General features: G+C 41.9%; 3 protein-coding genes across 3 annotated transcripts; 1 reads left to right on the top strand and 2 right to left on the bottom strand.

Moving 5' to 3' along the window:
• The first annotated feature begins 539 nt into the window (after positions 1-539).
• On the top strand, positions 540-1,553 carry LOC115750256 (translocator protein homolog). Its single transcript, XM_030687479.2, has one exon. It carries the CDS (start codon positions 729-731, stop codon positions 1,299-1,301), a length of 573 nt encoding a protein of 190 aa, XP_030543339.1. The 5' UTR covers positions 540-728; the 3' UTR covers positions 1,302-1,553.
• A 1,176-nt stretch (positions 1,554-2,729) lies between these two features.
• LOC115750248 (uncharacterized protein P8A3.02c) lies at positions 2,730-5,301 on the bottom strand. The gene is made up of 4 exons (XM_030687466.2): positions 4,946-5,301; positions 4,783-4,814; positions 3,690-3,902; positions 2,730-3,338 (listed from the first exon to the last, which is right to left on the bottom strand). The coding sequence occupies exons 1-4, from the start codon at positions 5,199-5,201 to the stop codon at positions 3,021-3,023; spliced, it is 819 nt and encodes a 272-aa protein (XP_030543326.1). The 5' UTR covers positions 5,202-5,301; the 3' UTR covers positions 2,730-3,020.
• Positions 5,302-7,039: 1,738 nt separating this feature from the next.
• LOC115750241 (translocase of chloroplast 159, chloroplastic) lies at positions 7,040-11,467 on the bottom strand. The gene is made up of 2 exons (XM_030687457.2): positions 8,211-11,467; positions 7,040-7,983 (listed from the first exon to the last, which is right to left on the bottom strand). Exons 1-2 carry the CDS (start codon positions 11,252-11,254, stop codon positions 7,212-7,214), a joined length of 3,816 nt encoding a protein of 1,271 aa, XP_030543317.1. The 5' UTR covers positions 11,255-11,467; the 3' UTR covers positions 7,040-7,211.
• Between the last annotated feature and the right edge of the window lie 4,200 nt (positions 11,468-15,667).

Raw genomic sequence — 15,667 nt, 5'->3', positions numbered from 1 at the left:
CATTGGACACACACACCAGGGCTTTAGGCAAAGCCTCAATGGATCCGGGCGTGGGTGTTGGGGGCTCGAGCCCGGCCTCGATGGACTCGGGCGTAGGACTAGAGGCCTGCAACCCGAACATCGAGGACCCCGAAATAAGCGTTGAGATTCCCATATTCAAGTTTAGAATTTCGGATCCAAGCACCCATACTTAGTTATATTTAAATTAATTTTTTCGAATTTAAATATAGGTTGTCAGTTAATTAGGAAAATATTTTTCATTAACTCGTTTTCCCGAGCTAACCAAATTCCGAAAAATAAGAAAAATATATTTTTTTTCCGGAAAAAGCGAATATTTTTCTAGACTCATTTTCTCATAACGATTCAAACCGAAGTCTTTGTATCAAGCACCCAACCCAACATTTTATATGTCGAAAAGTATAAACCAACTAGGCAAACCACCTAGCACATCACTCATTAAACAAATCCCAATCTCAATATGCAGAGGGACGCCTCACCACCGCCCGCCATCGCGCCAAGTGTACCTCGCTCTGTCCACTCTCCACCACGTCCCACCACCCACGCGTCCTCCCTCCGTCGGCAGGGATCGCCATTACGCCATTCGCACAGATAAAAACGGTGCCCCTCACGATTCCCAAACCCATCTCAACTCCACACCCCTCTCTCTCTCTCTCTCTCTCCATATTCGACATTGTTTCTTCTCTTGCCGTCTACCTTACCCGTCTTCCATGGCTTCCCAGGACCTCAAACAACGGACCAAACCGGACGACCCCTCCCCGGCCGCCGCCACGACTGGCAAGGTCAAGCTGAGGCGCGCAGACAGGCGCGCCATGGCGAAGCGCGGCCTCCGCTCCCTCGCCCTCGCCGTCTCCCTCCCGCTCTCCCTCACCCTCCTCGACATCTACTTCTTCGGCTCTCTGGGCTCCGCCGCAGCCGAGCACCCGGAGAGGCCGTTCGTCCCGCCCCTCTGGATCCTCCACACGCTGTGCGCCGTCTCCAGCCTCCTCATGGCCCTGTCGGCGTGGCTCGTCTGGGCGGAGGGCGGCTTCCACCGCAGGCCCGCGGCGCTGCCGCTGTACCTGGCCCAGCTCGGGCTGGCCCTGGCGTGGGACCCGGTGGTGCTCGGGCTCGGGGCGGGCCGGGTGGGGCTGGCGATGGTGGCGGGGATGGTGGCGGCGATGGCGGGGTGCTACAAGACGTTCGGGGAGGTGAGCCCGATCGCGCGGGATCTGGTGAAGATATGCTTCGCGTGGGCGGCTCTCTTGTCCGTCGTGAATCTGAAGCTCCTCGCGTCCATGTGACGTCATATTTGCGTGGGCAACATCGTGCTTACAATTTTGTGTTCTAGGGGCGTCTTTTCGTTTCGCGTGCTCGTACTAGAACGTGACTTCTGTCCTGTTTTGTAGGCGAATCTTTTCTTGTGTGTACATAAACATGTCCGAAGGTTTCATTTCTCGTCCCTTGAGGGAGACGATATGCGTATGTTGGCGTCGTCACTTAGGTTTTGCTGATAAATCCTTAGCCATATGATACGACCACTTTGGAGTTTGAACAATGCCCGTTTCCATGGTCTGATGATGGTGTCGTTTAATTATTTCCAATAGAAATGAAATGAGGACTGGTAATCACATTTTGAGATTTCCTCCAGTGGGAAGAGAACTGATTAATCTCGTGCATAGACAGTTTTTGTCAGATGGGGTTGTTGATTCCTCCACTTAAGCAGCGTGTGTTTATAGCTGCATGAACGTTGGTCTACATCTTTTCATAAATGGTTTATCCAATCTACCTCAATTGTCGTTTTATTTTCTCTCTTCCTCACTAGATTTCACCTCAACTTAGTTAGCACGCGCATGACAACACTTTCAGAGAGCACTTTTGGAGAAGAATTTCTGATCAAAAAGTATTTTTGGAGCAAAAATTCGTTTGGTAGCCGCAATTTTTTAAACAAAGATTCGTTTGGTGGCGCAATTTTTTAAACAAAGATTCGTTTGGTGGCGCAATTTCTGGAAAAAAATTAATTTGAAAACGCAATTTTTAAAGCATAGATCCGTTTGTCTACGTGTGACAATACTTTTAGAGCATACTTTTTCTTCGAGAAGTACTTGTGGAGCATAAATTCGTTTGATAACACAATTTTTAGAGTAAAAATTAATTTGATAACTCAATTTTTGGAGCATAAATCTATTTCACTACGCAACTTCATTTTTCTACTGCTAAAGTACTTTTTCAATTTTACAAATAATTTTAAAGGCACTTGAAGCAGAAGTAAATTATGAGGAAAAACTAAGTAGAAAAATCAATTTTCGATCACAATTTAATTTTTAGAGCAAAAGTATTGCCATGCGCGTCCTAACTCTGCACTCTTATCTTAGTTTGAGTATGAATTTTCATAAATTGAATTAAATATGAAAGTGCTATAGAAATACAAGTCATGTCGAGAATGGGTATGGATATGAATCAGGTCGAGTATGAGTTAATAGAGTTGCATTCTAATAAATAGGTTATAAACAAATTAAATAGGTCTATTTAGGCAAAATCATTTATTACCCGACCCAAATTCGAGCCGATGAACCAATTTGGCGGGTCTATTCAAATCCATATATGTTCAATCTGCCAAGTATTATGCATTTGGAGCCAACCAAAAGTGTGAGGGGTGCAAGAGCTAACTAGAAAGCAAAACTGTGAAAAATCCCCAGCTTGCTTAGCGTTGGGATATCAAGTGACAATAGTTGCCTCAACCTTGAGGCTTATTTTTATTTCTCACAGAGAGAAATCGATCGCTGCGCAACAATTCTTTCTGATTTACAGCTTCGACAACCAAAAACATCACTAGAAAAGCCAGGAAGCAAGCAACTTTCCGAAAATGACAAGCTGCTCTGAACTACTTTTAACCATCGCAGAGGATTGTTTGTGCCTGATCAATCTTAGTATCTATCATCCCTCAATACTTCTCTGATCGAGTATATTAGAAAATAAAAATTCCACAAGGACGAAACTTCTTCCTGAGATGAGCTAATACGCTACTCAGCTATGGAAAGCTTTCTCAGTGTAATAGAAATTCTTCTCTTCTGATCTAGCTCCTGCCCTTGCCATACCTGAAATCCTGGTTTGCGATTTATCTCGTGCTTCCAACGATAGCGAGCGTCTCCCGACATAATAACTAAGGAACCGGGAGCCAGATAGACTGGTACTTTAGACATTGGCTGCCTCCCATTTTCTCCTTTGCTGCCGATGCGCATATCTTCAACCTGGGTGAAGTGCATGATGCATGGAGACTCGAGGGATACGATAGCGATTCCATCACCAAAGCGCATTAGATCAACATGTGCACAAATACCCTGCGAGTGCAAATGTCTATGTTTGAGGTGGAGTCCCAACAAGTGGAACCATTTGTAGGAAATGGCTTAGGCATAGACAAAAGCATTTGAAAGTTAAATGAGTGCACATCGAAAAAAAGTCAAAGCATATAATCCTCCCCACATGATTTATCAAGCAGCTTAGAAGAGTGACCAACAAAATGCATGGTTGACGAGGCAATTAACAGTGATCGAAAACTTTATTCTCAAACAGTTAGAATATCGATGCACTCGAAGATAGCAAAAGCAGTATTGCCCGAGTATTCTGTCAAGATAGAATCTTTTGAAGACTGCAACAAGATGAATGGTACGAAGCACTTAAAAACACCTTACCTCACCCGGTTGGTATAAGTTCACAATAAGTTGATCAAAGAGAGGCTCCCTCCCTAATAATTCGAATGGCAGGATAGGGAAGAGAGAAGAATCTTCATATGCATCTGCATTTGACAACTCAAACCCTGGAACAAGGTCCCCTAATAAAACTGCCTCTCGGATAGAATTAGAAAGCCCAGTTGCCCACGCCGGAAGACTTCCGAATCTCATGGCCTGCAGAGACAAAATGCAGGATGACAGCAATTCAGTTCCAGTGAGCAATGGTGAGAAGTACATGGCTAATAACGGCCCAAAACTATTTTGCTCTGCCATGTGCAAATGAAAGGCGAACACTTGAACGTAGTTTTCAGCAACTTGCACCATCCAATCGGCTTTCGGCCATATAATTATGGCGCCGACAAGAGAGCGCATGCATCAGAAAGGAATACAGTAAAGAAAAGGCCCGTCAATCTCTTAAAAACCAGTGCATCCAAATTTAAGAGATAGTAAGATACAAACTAGCATAACACAATTGTATGCAAATTCCTCAGAAGGACTAGCCAAGTAAGAGTTATCCATCTCCTAGCAAGCTGCGAAATCTAAATATGCCGAGCAAACTCATGCCATCTTCCCGATAACCTCAGAAAATTTTGCATATTCATCCGCGCTTGATACTCACTCGTGATATTCATGGCAATGACGAATGTCCAGGCTAACTTAACCACATTGATCTAAAATCACAACATTAGCAGCCTAGATAACACGCAATCACCTGGCCAGTTACCCGTTTAATACATATTCGACCTACTCTTGTTACCCATCAAGTTACAGAGGTTAAATCAAAATGGAACCTTTTGCCCCTATGTGACCCAGGAAAGCAGTCACAATCACTGATTCAAACTAAGCAAAAACCTAGGCCAACAACAATCGTATTGCCAGTCAGGAAAGAAGTTAATCCTGGCGCGATTGAGGATGCTCAAATTAACAGTGATGCCTCATATGGTTGCACCTATTAACCAAGCGGCTTGTGCTGAAAATTAGCAGTTCACAATTTCAACACGCTGAGGCACGTCCAGGAACGAGTGCTTATCGATAAACGGGGGCAATATATTACCTGGTTATGCGAAGCTTCAATGAACCATCCCTCTACAAGAAGAAGGCACAGCACAGAACACGAGAATCAGTGAAAATGCCGCTCCCAATCCTTCCATTTCCCCTCCCCGATCGAACAAAAAAGGAACCTCAGGATTGCGAGAGGAGGCGAGAACGAGACGCACCTTCCTCGACCGCAGAGAGCAAAGAGTGCTGCTGTTCCGGGGAGAGGAAGTCGCCGCAGAGCCACAGCCCATCGATCTCCTCGATCGGCGCCCAGGTAGGGCTCCGGCGCGGCGTAGACCGATGAGGCAGACGCTCCCGCTCGCTTCCCTCAGGAGCTTCGAGTCCGCCGAGCTGACCGCCTTCTTCGTCAGACGATTCGCCGAACGCTTGCTTGACAAGTGTCGCTGCGGCGTCGGCGTCGTCGTCGTCGTCCATTTGGTCGTCTCCGTCTGAAGATTGGTTTCGCCGCTTCGCCGTCACCCGAGCACAGAAGAAACGGGTCGACTTTTCTGACCCGATTGTTTGTCGGTTAGGCGCTCGCTGAATTTTGGCTTCAACCACATCGACGCATTGTCGGAAGCCGGATCCTGGTCATTGGTCAAGGCAAAGACGAATAAAGTTTAGTTCATTAGAACCAAACTCATGATCGAAAAATCAATAAAGTTTAGTAACCGACAATTAAAAATGAGCCAGACCCCCGAGCCGTTTTGAATATTCTTTTTCTGTTTCCGGATTACGTGACTTTTTTCAATAGAACGAATGTAATTGTATTGATTTTTGGACTAAAAAGGAGATATTTACACTAGGCCTCTTAAACTATGAATTACCCCGTATTTGCCCCCCCAAAGCTTCAAACACTACTTTGTCTCATGAGCACTTGAGATCTTATTGCGAAAAATCTCAAACCGATACATATATGATAAATTTACCTCAAACTATTCTTTTTACCACCAAGAATCTCAAACCGATATATCCGTAACAAATTTATCTCAAATTGGTACATTTACGACAAATTTACCCTTCGTTAGTATTTCGATATATTTTACCATCAAATTGTTAAGTTGGATAACATATGGCAACCGACGGATGTACCAATTTAGAGTTTTTACCTTCCGTTTGTCACATATGCTTCGGCTTGGGATTTTTTGTGATATTAACCCGATTTAAAAGGAATTTAATGAAAAAGTAAATTTGTCACATGTATACCAATTTGAAGTTTTTAATAGTCAAAAAATAATTTGGGGTAAATTTATCATACATGTACCAATTTGAGATTTTTTGTGATGAAAAAATAATTTAGGGCTAATTTATCACATGTATATCAATTTGAGATTTTTCGTAGTATCAATGTTTATTTTTTTCCCCTTCCTTTCATGAATATAAATGAAGAACAGAAACCTCTATCTAGAGAGAGAAGAGGGAGTTTGAAATTTGGAAAGTTCCGGGAGTCAATGTGTACCACGCAAACTTTTGGTAGTCCTTGTAGTCTTACTTGATCTTCAAAATCGTCGCATCTTTTTCTTATGAGGCGTGATCCCCCTTATATGATGCCAGACAAGCAGCACATTAGCAATGTTAAAGATTTTGGAAAAATTTAAACAGTGTCTTCGAAAGTCTAAGTAGGCCTGTGACCACAGCACGCACAGCGCAGAGGCGTGATGCGAATTACGGCCTAAAGTTGGTGATGCCGGCGTCTTTCGGGTGACAAAGGCTTGATCCATTGGCAAAATTCATCACCGGAACAAATGAAAAGTAATTGGGTAAAAAGAGAAAAGAGTAGCTGGACAATGTTGATTTCAAGTAAAGATTCCAGGGAACAGTACAACAGTAGCAATACCCCTGTCCCAGAACAATTGCCGTTGGGCAAGAATAGCTTTGGCAGTCACAGTTAAAGACAATGAACTATTGCATAGAGCAACTATACAGCAATCCCGGAGCAGGTGCCATCCGAACTCCATTAGTCCATCTAGATTCTCGAATTGTTAACCACAGGCAACCATCGACCACAAGAATTTCGTGTTAGATATTATTCATGCGTTCTATGTACAGACTTTGTGCAAGTGTTCGAATGGCAAGTTCGACCCTAGCAAAATCTATTGTGGCATATGCGATCTTGGGGGGAATGTAATGTTAGCAGCAGCGGGACAATCTGAGACCAGCCACTAACCAAGAAGCCAGTTCCGTGACATTCACAAGATGACGACACCCGCGCTGCTCAATCATCCAGATGTTTTCTCAAGGATATGAAATTCACTGCATCTAATTGGACCATCTTTCAAGAGAAGACAATATTATTTGATTTTCGTCAATAATCCATCTCAACTTGATATAAACTATCAAGTAATATAAATGAACGAAACAGGGAGAGTTCCAAGTAAGAAAAGTACATGAGACCCAACAAATGAGCTGCAAAATTAAGGCCTGGCATGGCATTTCAATACTGGGCTAGTAAATTGGGTAAGTCTCACTAACCCCAGGGCGGAGGCTCTTATAGATGGCTGTCACAATGGGAAGGATACCCACGAGTGCAATCTGAAGCTGCTCGGAGCTGCTGGTACGAACTGTGATTTGTCCACTTAGCTTGTTGTTTAATCCAGCACGTACCGCAATCTTAGAACTTCGTCCAACAGAAAACTGCGACTGCAAATTAGCACCTAATGCAAGATCTCCTCTCCACTTCACAAGGGACAAGCTCAAAGAAGACTGATCCTGGCCCACTGGGAAGTCTGCCTCCCTGAGCCGCACTTCGAGATTGGCTCCATATGCCGCATCACTGTTAGATCTAACAGTTCCAGCACTACCCACCAGCATCACACGCTTTCCAAGGGCAATCTGGTCCTCAACTTTAAAACCAGTGGCTATGTTCTCGCCTAAAAATGTAACGGAAAAGCCAGCAGCAGTCTTGTTCTTTTTGAAGTTCTTGAATTTAGTGTCCCCACGGACAATGTAGGCAAGTTGTTTGCCAATATTTTGGATGTCGAAACCTGCCATGGTTGACCCATTGTCGCCGTGCTTGGCAGCAAGTGAAGAATCCAAGTGGATGTTGAATTCTTTCTTGTCTTTGGTGATCTGCAGTGCAACTGCTCCAGGGAATTGACTGGCAATAGCTAGACTATGCTCAAGGTTTACCCCATCATAACCACAATCATGATCCCAACCATGTGTGTCCAGAACGGGCCTTGCTATGAACTGTGAAGTTGGCTCCAGAAAGCGATACCTGCAAAGAGAGACTATTTTAGGGCTAAAATTTTCAACCTTTCAACATTGTAAGACATCCCTTCCAGGGAAAAAGTTTTTTATGATAGGCTTAAAAGACATTTATCACAAAAATCATAATGTAAACACTATACTTATGCACGCACTACTTCCACAGCCAAAAGTACCAATTTTTTTTTTTCTGTAATTTTTTCTATCCATGCCAACATGCTCTCAAGAAGATCCTACCTGTAAGCGGGATTGTCACTGTCAAAGGAAGGTGGAAGAACCATATCATGCAAAGGAACAGGCACGGCAGCTGGACTTCCATCCTCTGGATCAGCATCCTCTCCCATATAATCATACTCATCAGGAGAAACCTTTCCTTTCTTCTTAATCTCTCTCATTCTTTTCAGCTCCTCTCTCCACTGTTTCTTCTGCAGAAGTTTCACCCTGTAATCATACTCCTCAAAATATGCTTTTCTCTGTTCCTTGCTAAGCTTAGCAATTTGAGATTTCCTCAGTGGCTTAAATGGAGGAAGCTGGTCATACTCATCCTCTTCATCTTCTTCATCCGAATCAGAAGAATAAGCCATATCAACGTCAGAATCACCATTCTCCAGACCCTGATCAGAGGAGAGTTTGGGGTGTGCGCGAGACTGCAACAACCAGGATAACAAGTATGGAAGTGGAGGCGAGCGTACACGGAAACCAAACAGCTTGCGGTGATCGAATGGGTCTTGAGGTTTTGAGAGAGAACTTGCTTCTGCTAAAATCTTCATGGAGAAGCACAACAATAGCAATTGAGGCCGCCAGGTTTGGCCATTTGGGAGCACCTTCTCACCATCTCGATTCTTCCGACAAGATGAATGATTCTCCACAAGAGAAACTGGGTTCATCAAACTTGGATTCATGAGGCGTAAATCACCTACAGCCTGCCCTATAGATTGCTGAACAACGTGGGAACGCTGAGCAACAAACACGTCATAACTAAGTGGAGAACCAGATGGTCCATCTGGTGGAGCAGAAGCAGCATGGGTAAGAGTGACAACAGCACTTCGCCAGATTGATGGGCCAAGGGCACTGGTGATTGATTTTAGCAATGGTAAATCGTTGAGGTCTCTCGTTTGGGTGTCAAGACGATCAACATAAAGTACGATATCTGGCGGGCATTTCTTTGTGAACTTCTTTATAGAAGAGAAGATTCTACGGTTTTCATTTTGTTCCATAGCAGATGATTTCAAACCAGGAGTGTCAAAGACCCTGATCTTGACTCCATGAACTGTTCCAGTTATCTCTTTCACTGCTGTTGTGGCCGGTTCAAACGCATGGATCATTGCCTTATCCTCACCAAGAAGAGAGTTTATGGTTGCACTTTTGCCCACTCCAGCTTTTCCGAGCACCAATATGTTCAAAGAGAAGTTCAAATCATCTTTCTTTTCCAGTTCAAGCTCGGAGGCCGTCTTTTTCGCTGAGTCGAGGCTAAATGATTGACCAGCTTGCCTCCCAGCAACAAGCGCCAACCTGTACAGAACTTGAGCTGCCAGTGAATCTTCTGGAGAATAACCTACACGTTGCACAAGCCTTAGGAATTTGACCCTCAACTGCTGAATCTTCTCAAGTTTCTTCTTCTCTTCTTCAGTCAGATTGTTGTCAGACTCCGCAGGAGTCAGATCAGAAGTAAAAAGACTAGAACGGTTCGGTCGGGAGACAGGTTTCACCGACCTAAGGGAGGAACCCAACCCAGCAGGACGCTCAACAGAGAATAGCCTCGAACCATCTTGGGACGTTATAGTGATGCTTCCACCATCTGTATCAGCACCTGTTGCAGCTTTTAGCAGAGCAGCCAAAGCAGCTGAATCAAACAACTCCTTACCATCACCGTCCTCGTCAGTGTCGACTTCTTCATCAGAGTCGGTGACAATCTGACCATCAATTCTGTGTGAATGATCATGAGAACTTTCAGCACCAGATTGAGAACCAGCACCTCTTTCCAGTTCCTCCAAGAACTGTTTGGCAGTTTGGGAGCTTTCAAAAAGCATACTTCCTTTTTCTCCATCAGTATCCGAGCCTTCAATGTCAGTATCTTCATCCACCTGAAGTTTATTATCATCTCCACGTTCCACAGACACATCTTGGTCATATGAGAGAGATTGCACTGGAAACCCTGTTTCCACTCCAAGGCCCTCAACTTGCGCAATAGTTTCATTATTCTCCAGAGGTTTCCCCTTGTCATCAAGCCGAGGCTCTGCATGTCCAGTCACAGAGTCCGATGAAAGAGACTTGACTTCATTTCTCTCAGCAGGATAATGACTAAATGTATTTTCGACTCCATAATCAGCAGCTTTCGTTGCAGGTTCATCATGCTTGGGTCCAGATTCTGCTTCTGGCTCCATTCGCATGTCTTTTTTCACCTCCTGATCATAATATGCAGTCGCTCGATCAACAATTGCTACGCCAGTCTCTGGCATTTCATCTCTTCCAACACCAGGAATATCATCTTTCTTCATTCCAGGAACCTGTTCCAAGGCTTCATTGATGCTGTTCTGCAGTCCATTATTGCTCTGATGCAATCTAACTGCCATGGTTTCAGCCCCAGCCTGAACACTCTCCTCAATCACATCTCCACTCTCAATTGCTTTATGTTCTTTCACACCCATCAAAACCTCTTTCACACCTACCTGACCACCGCCATCGTCACCACCACTCGCCTCCAGCAATTGCCCCAATTCTCTTAAACTCTTGTCTGCGAACACCCCTCTCTCCCCATAATCAAAATCTCTACTTTCCACACCCTTCCCAAAATCACCACTCGCAGAAACACCACCCTCGAGCGACCCCAATTCGTTACCGCCTTCAACAGCACCAGCCAAAACCTTCACTTTCGGTTCACCAAAACCGCCATCCTCGTCATCATCAACCTCATCCTCATCATCGTCGTCATCATCATCATTGGACACCTTAGCAACCGGCCTGAAGCTCCCCGGCGCGGTTACCGCCGGGTCCGCAACACCGCCAAAACCATCATCCACCAGGTAAATCGCCTTCTCGGCCGCTCCCCCGCCAGCCCCCGCCTCCTCGAACTCCTCCTCCCCGCTCACGAACCCCCCGTCCTCGGACTCACCGTCGCTGCCGAACTCGCGACTGTCACCGCCGCCGCCACCGACCTTGACGGGACTGGCAACAACGGCAGGAGCATAATCGGAATCACGAGAGGAGGAGGAGGAGGAGGGAGAAGAAGAGGAACCTGAGGAGTGCGAGTTCGTCTCGGGAGCGACTGGCTTGGAGTCCATGGATTGGCAATCGGTCTGTCTATCGCCCGAGGGAACGAAGCAATTGGAGGATAGAGTGGAGAGAGAGAGAGAGAGTGGGGGATTTAGGGTTTATGGGGAGGGGGGAGCTTCGGATTGAATTGTCTTATTAAGGGAGGTTTGTGGTGAGGGAGGGAGGGAAGAGATAAGGTGGAGTCGGAGGAACGAGCAGTCTCTCGCTCTCTCTCTCTCTCTCTCTCTCTCTATCTCTAGCTGGGGATTCTTCGTTGTGTTCACTGGGTAGGTGGACAGAGCGAGAGAGAGAGAGAGAGAGAGAGAGAGGGAGGCGGTGGAGGTGTGGGTGTGGGCATTGGGGTTTTCGGAGGCGTGAAGGCTCCGTGATATTTTCTCTCTCTTGTTTTTTTACCCCTTCCCCCCCAACTTTACTCGGCTTTTTAACTTTGTAGTTTAGCAGATTTTTACGGCCATGCGCATCGCAACACTCCTCGACTAAAATTTCTACTTGAAAAACACTTATGGAGCAAAAATTATTTTACCAACGTAACTTTTAAAGAAAAAATTCATTTAATAACGTAACTTTAATTTTCTATTTCTGGAGTATTTTTTTTAATCCGGAAGTAATTTCGAAAAAAAAAATTACTTTTTTTCAAAAGTTGATTTTTAGAATAGAAGTGTTGTCATGCGTGTCCAAGACTCCGTCTATTTGAAAAGAAAAATGAATGATTTTAAAATTTTTTTTTTAATTATCACTTGCGTTGCTCGAAAAAATTAAACAAAAGCGGCGCCTAACCGTTTTTTTCCTTTTATTCTCTCTCCATAATTTAGCAACTCATTTCTTTGCTTGCTATTAGACAAATCAACTAGAGAATTTGGACGAAATTCGCCTTGGCCAACAAAGTTGGTGCCACGAAGAGTGTGTTGTTAGTTATTCTAATTTAGGCTCCACTTATCCGGCGAAAAATGGGTGATTTGAAAAATATTTTCTTAAAAGTGACGGCACGCATCAATTGAATTAATTAATCAATGAAAAATAATTTCATTACAAGTAACGATTTTGTATATAAACATCTACATGAACAATGGAAATATTTTCAAAATCGCTTATTTTTTCGCAAAACAAACAAAGCCTTAATATTTGAGTTTGAATTGTTGTACTTGCACGAGGATCCCCTCGAGAGCTCAAATCCATGTACTTCATTCAATGTGCATGGGATCAATGTAAATTAGTTAGGTATTTAAAGATTCGAGACATTTTATTAAAAATTGAAAGATATTAAGAATTTCATATACCTAATTTCTTGCACTTTTCAAACTCATTTTCCCACAAACAATAGATCAAATTTTCTAATCGTGCATTTATTTGCTAATAAAATGTTTTTACCCTACTTTTCCCATGCTTAATATTTTCTTTGGTGGTTGAAATAAAAGTGTAAACGGATCAAAATCAAATGAACTCGTAATTACATGAGTAATCAACTTACTCATAAGAGCAGCAAAATGAAGAAAATTAAAGTGTCATGGTCGATAATCCTCACATATTATGTTAAATTTTATATATAATTTATGGTTCGGAGAAACGAGATAAAAGTTTAAAGGTGCTTGAGAATTAGGAGAGTTTCTCTCGAACGAGGAGTCGAGTAACATTTTTTTTTTCTCACGTTTGAAGCTTTCTTTATTAATTCGAAACGACTTTTAATTAATTAAAGGTGTTGTGATATGTCTATTTTCGTTTGCATGTGATAATTTCTAGACCATGGAAATACCATTGGACCACCCAAAAATAAGACTAGAATGTCGATAATAATATCCACGTCGAATATCTTCTGGAAACCCAGTTGCTTAGACGACCTGAATTCTCTAAGATCCAACGGCTGAAACTTGATCTCTCATCACTGTTGGCGGTTTATCCAGATTTGTCCATATTTGAGAGAACATTTTGGAGCGTCCAGCAATTGATTCGTTCGGGAGATAACATTGGCGACTTAGGTTGTTGTCTGTTTTGTAAGCTTCCTCTGTGTTGCTCGTTCTGGTCCCCTCCTTTTTATTCCTCGTCTTAGTTGGAAGGCCGGGGATTTTTTTTTTTTTTTATGTTTCTTATTTTTTTGCATTTTCTGCTTTGATTGAACTTGGATAAATCTCTATCTCTTCGGCCACGTTTGTCGTTTGGCAGTCGGGATAAAATTCAAAATAGAATAAATCTCTTATTATATGTTTGGTGCCCTCTCAAGTTGTGACAAAAGTCTGATATAAGAGAGAGAAAGACGGGATAAAATTATCCCACGAGGAGGTGGGACAAAGGTATATAAGGATTCTAATATTCATAGCGTAAAATCTACTTCTCTCTGCCGACAAACATCTTCAATTAAAAAAACAATAATATTTTAGCATGAAATAAAATTAGGATTTTTAACAAAAGAAGATTCAAAATAACAAAAAATAATAATGGACAATTTTAATTTTTTATTTATTCACATTTTTACTTTTATATTTAAATTTCTCTTCTACAATGTATATTCAGCGTATTTAGTATATTCATTTTTGTCATATATTTTACGTATATTAGTATAGTTTGATCTTTAATAAAAATATATATATAACTGAATGGTGGAAGGGAATAAAAAGGAACAAAATAGAGAGGAAAATAATTAAAAATTAGTAAATAAAAATAAAGCAGAAGAGCCCCAATTGTAAATAAACAAATTTAAACTTGAAACAGATCTTTCTAATTCGCTCCGTCTCCTTCTTCTCCCTGTTTATGGTTTAAAACTTCATGACTCCTCCACAATTCTTTGTTCACTTCAAAGTTCCACGAAAACAATGAGAGAGTTGATGTTTCTTTTGCTCCGTAGCTCTCTAATTCACATCAAAAGTCCACGAAAACAGCCAAAAAGAGTTGAAAATTTGCTTTTCCATAGCTCTATGGTTAATGTTGAAGTTTCACGAAAGTGACGAGAGAGTCGAAGCATTATACTTTTTCGAATCGCGAAGTTGAATAATCAAGTTTTCTAGATTTGGTGTTCACTGGCTAGTCTACTATTTATATTTCTTGTCATTGTCAAACATATTTAACGTGTACAATAATATTTGAGTATAATTATGAATTGATTGGTGGAGGTTATCTCCATCCATGCATTTGTGATCTTTTGAGTAACGAATCACGAGAAACTCTCACCATCTCTACTATGCATTTTCAGGTTCATTTAATCAATATGCCGTACATATCACACAATGGATATGATATGATATGATATGAAAATATTCTGTTTTATTATCGCGATTCACCAAACAATGGATGTAATATAAGAAAATCTCTAGATTTCATATCCGTCGTATTTAGTTCAATATTGACTGAAAATCCAGACAACTAAACACAAACTTAGAATTTGCAATTCGTGATAATATCAAGGTACCATACATTTCGAGTGAATTGTAAGAAATCAGCAGCTCAATCATCTTCTCGGGTTGAATTCTATTTCGATTAATTATAGATGAAAATTGAGCTACTTATTTTGTTTTTTTTTTTTCGAGTGTTTGTCATTAAAATTACAGTCAAACATCATCCACCATGGACCTATCGAATTTTGATATTTAAACTGGAGATACTATCATCTGCATGGACAATAATATAAAGGTCATAATCCCAAGGGTCCGTCGATCAATAGTGATGAATCGATTAGAACATTGTACGTCAAGAAGCGTAGGGTTACGAATTCAAGAAGGTGCCTGTTTCTTGAGTTGCCCCAAAATGCTTTCGTTTTCTTGATTGTTTATTATTTGGTATCTACTCAAGTAAACTAGATTACTTTTGGAATCAGCAGGAAACATTTGTACGTGAATCGCCAGCACGCATGCACGCATGCAATTGATATTTGAAACTTTGAAAAGTAAAAATATTTGAATGTATGGGGTTCTATGAAATTCGATAAAAGAGAAGAGATGAGACCTAATTAATAGAAATAATTATGGTTTCCTAGATGAATACCATAATTTAAGGAGGCCTAAGACTACCATTAGGCAGAAAAGATGACATATGTCATGTCTCTTAAACACCTACAAAAAAGTGATTTTCTAAGTGAACAGGCATGTGAGCTCTATTTGAAATAAGTTTATTCGAAAAGCCAAATAAAATAGGGTAAACACAACTACCAAGCACATGAAGTCGATTGTAACATGCTTCCGACATTGAATCCAGCAAAGTTTTGCTTGGAGCTTTGTTCATGTGACAGCATGTGACTGATTATGGACCGCAAATCAATCGTATAACTATATGGAAAAAAAAAAAAATAAAGCAGGAAGACATTCTGCATGTGAGAGCATGTCTCTAGAGTCTCGTCAAGAAATTAACTGAAGTGAATACCAAAGACCCGTTAAAATATGGTCTCGAAATATTTATTTGAGTCTTCTCTCTATCTTCTTTTTAATGTATGTAATCTG

This window comes from Rhodamnia argentea, chromosome 1, assembly GCF_020921035.1.
Source record: "Rhodamnia argentea isolate NSW1041297 chromosome 1, ASM2092103v1, whole genome shotgun sequence".
In the NCBI taxonomy this organism is placed as follows: domain Eukaryota; kingdom Viridiplantae; phylum Streptophyta; class Magnoliopsida; order Myrtales; family Myrtaceae; genus Rhodamnia; species Rhodamnia argentea.
This window is presented reverse-complemented; position numbering and strand designations above follow the sequence as displayed.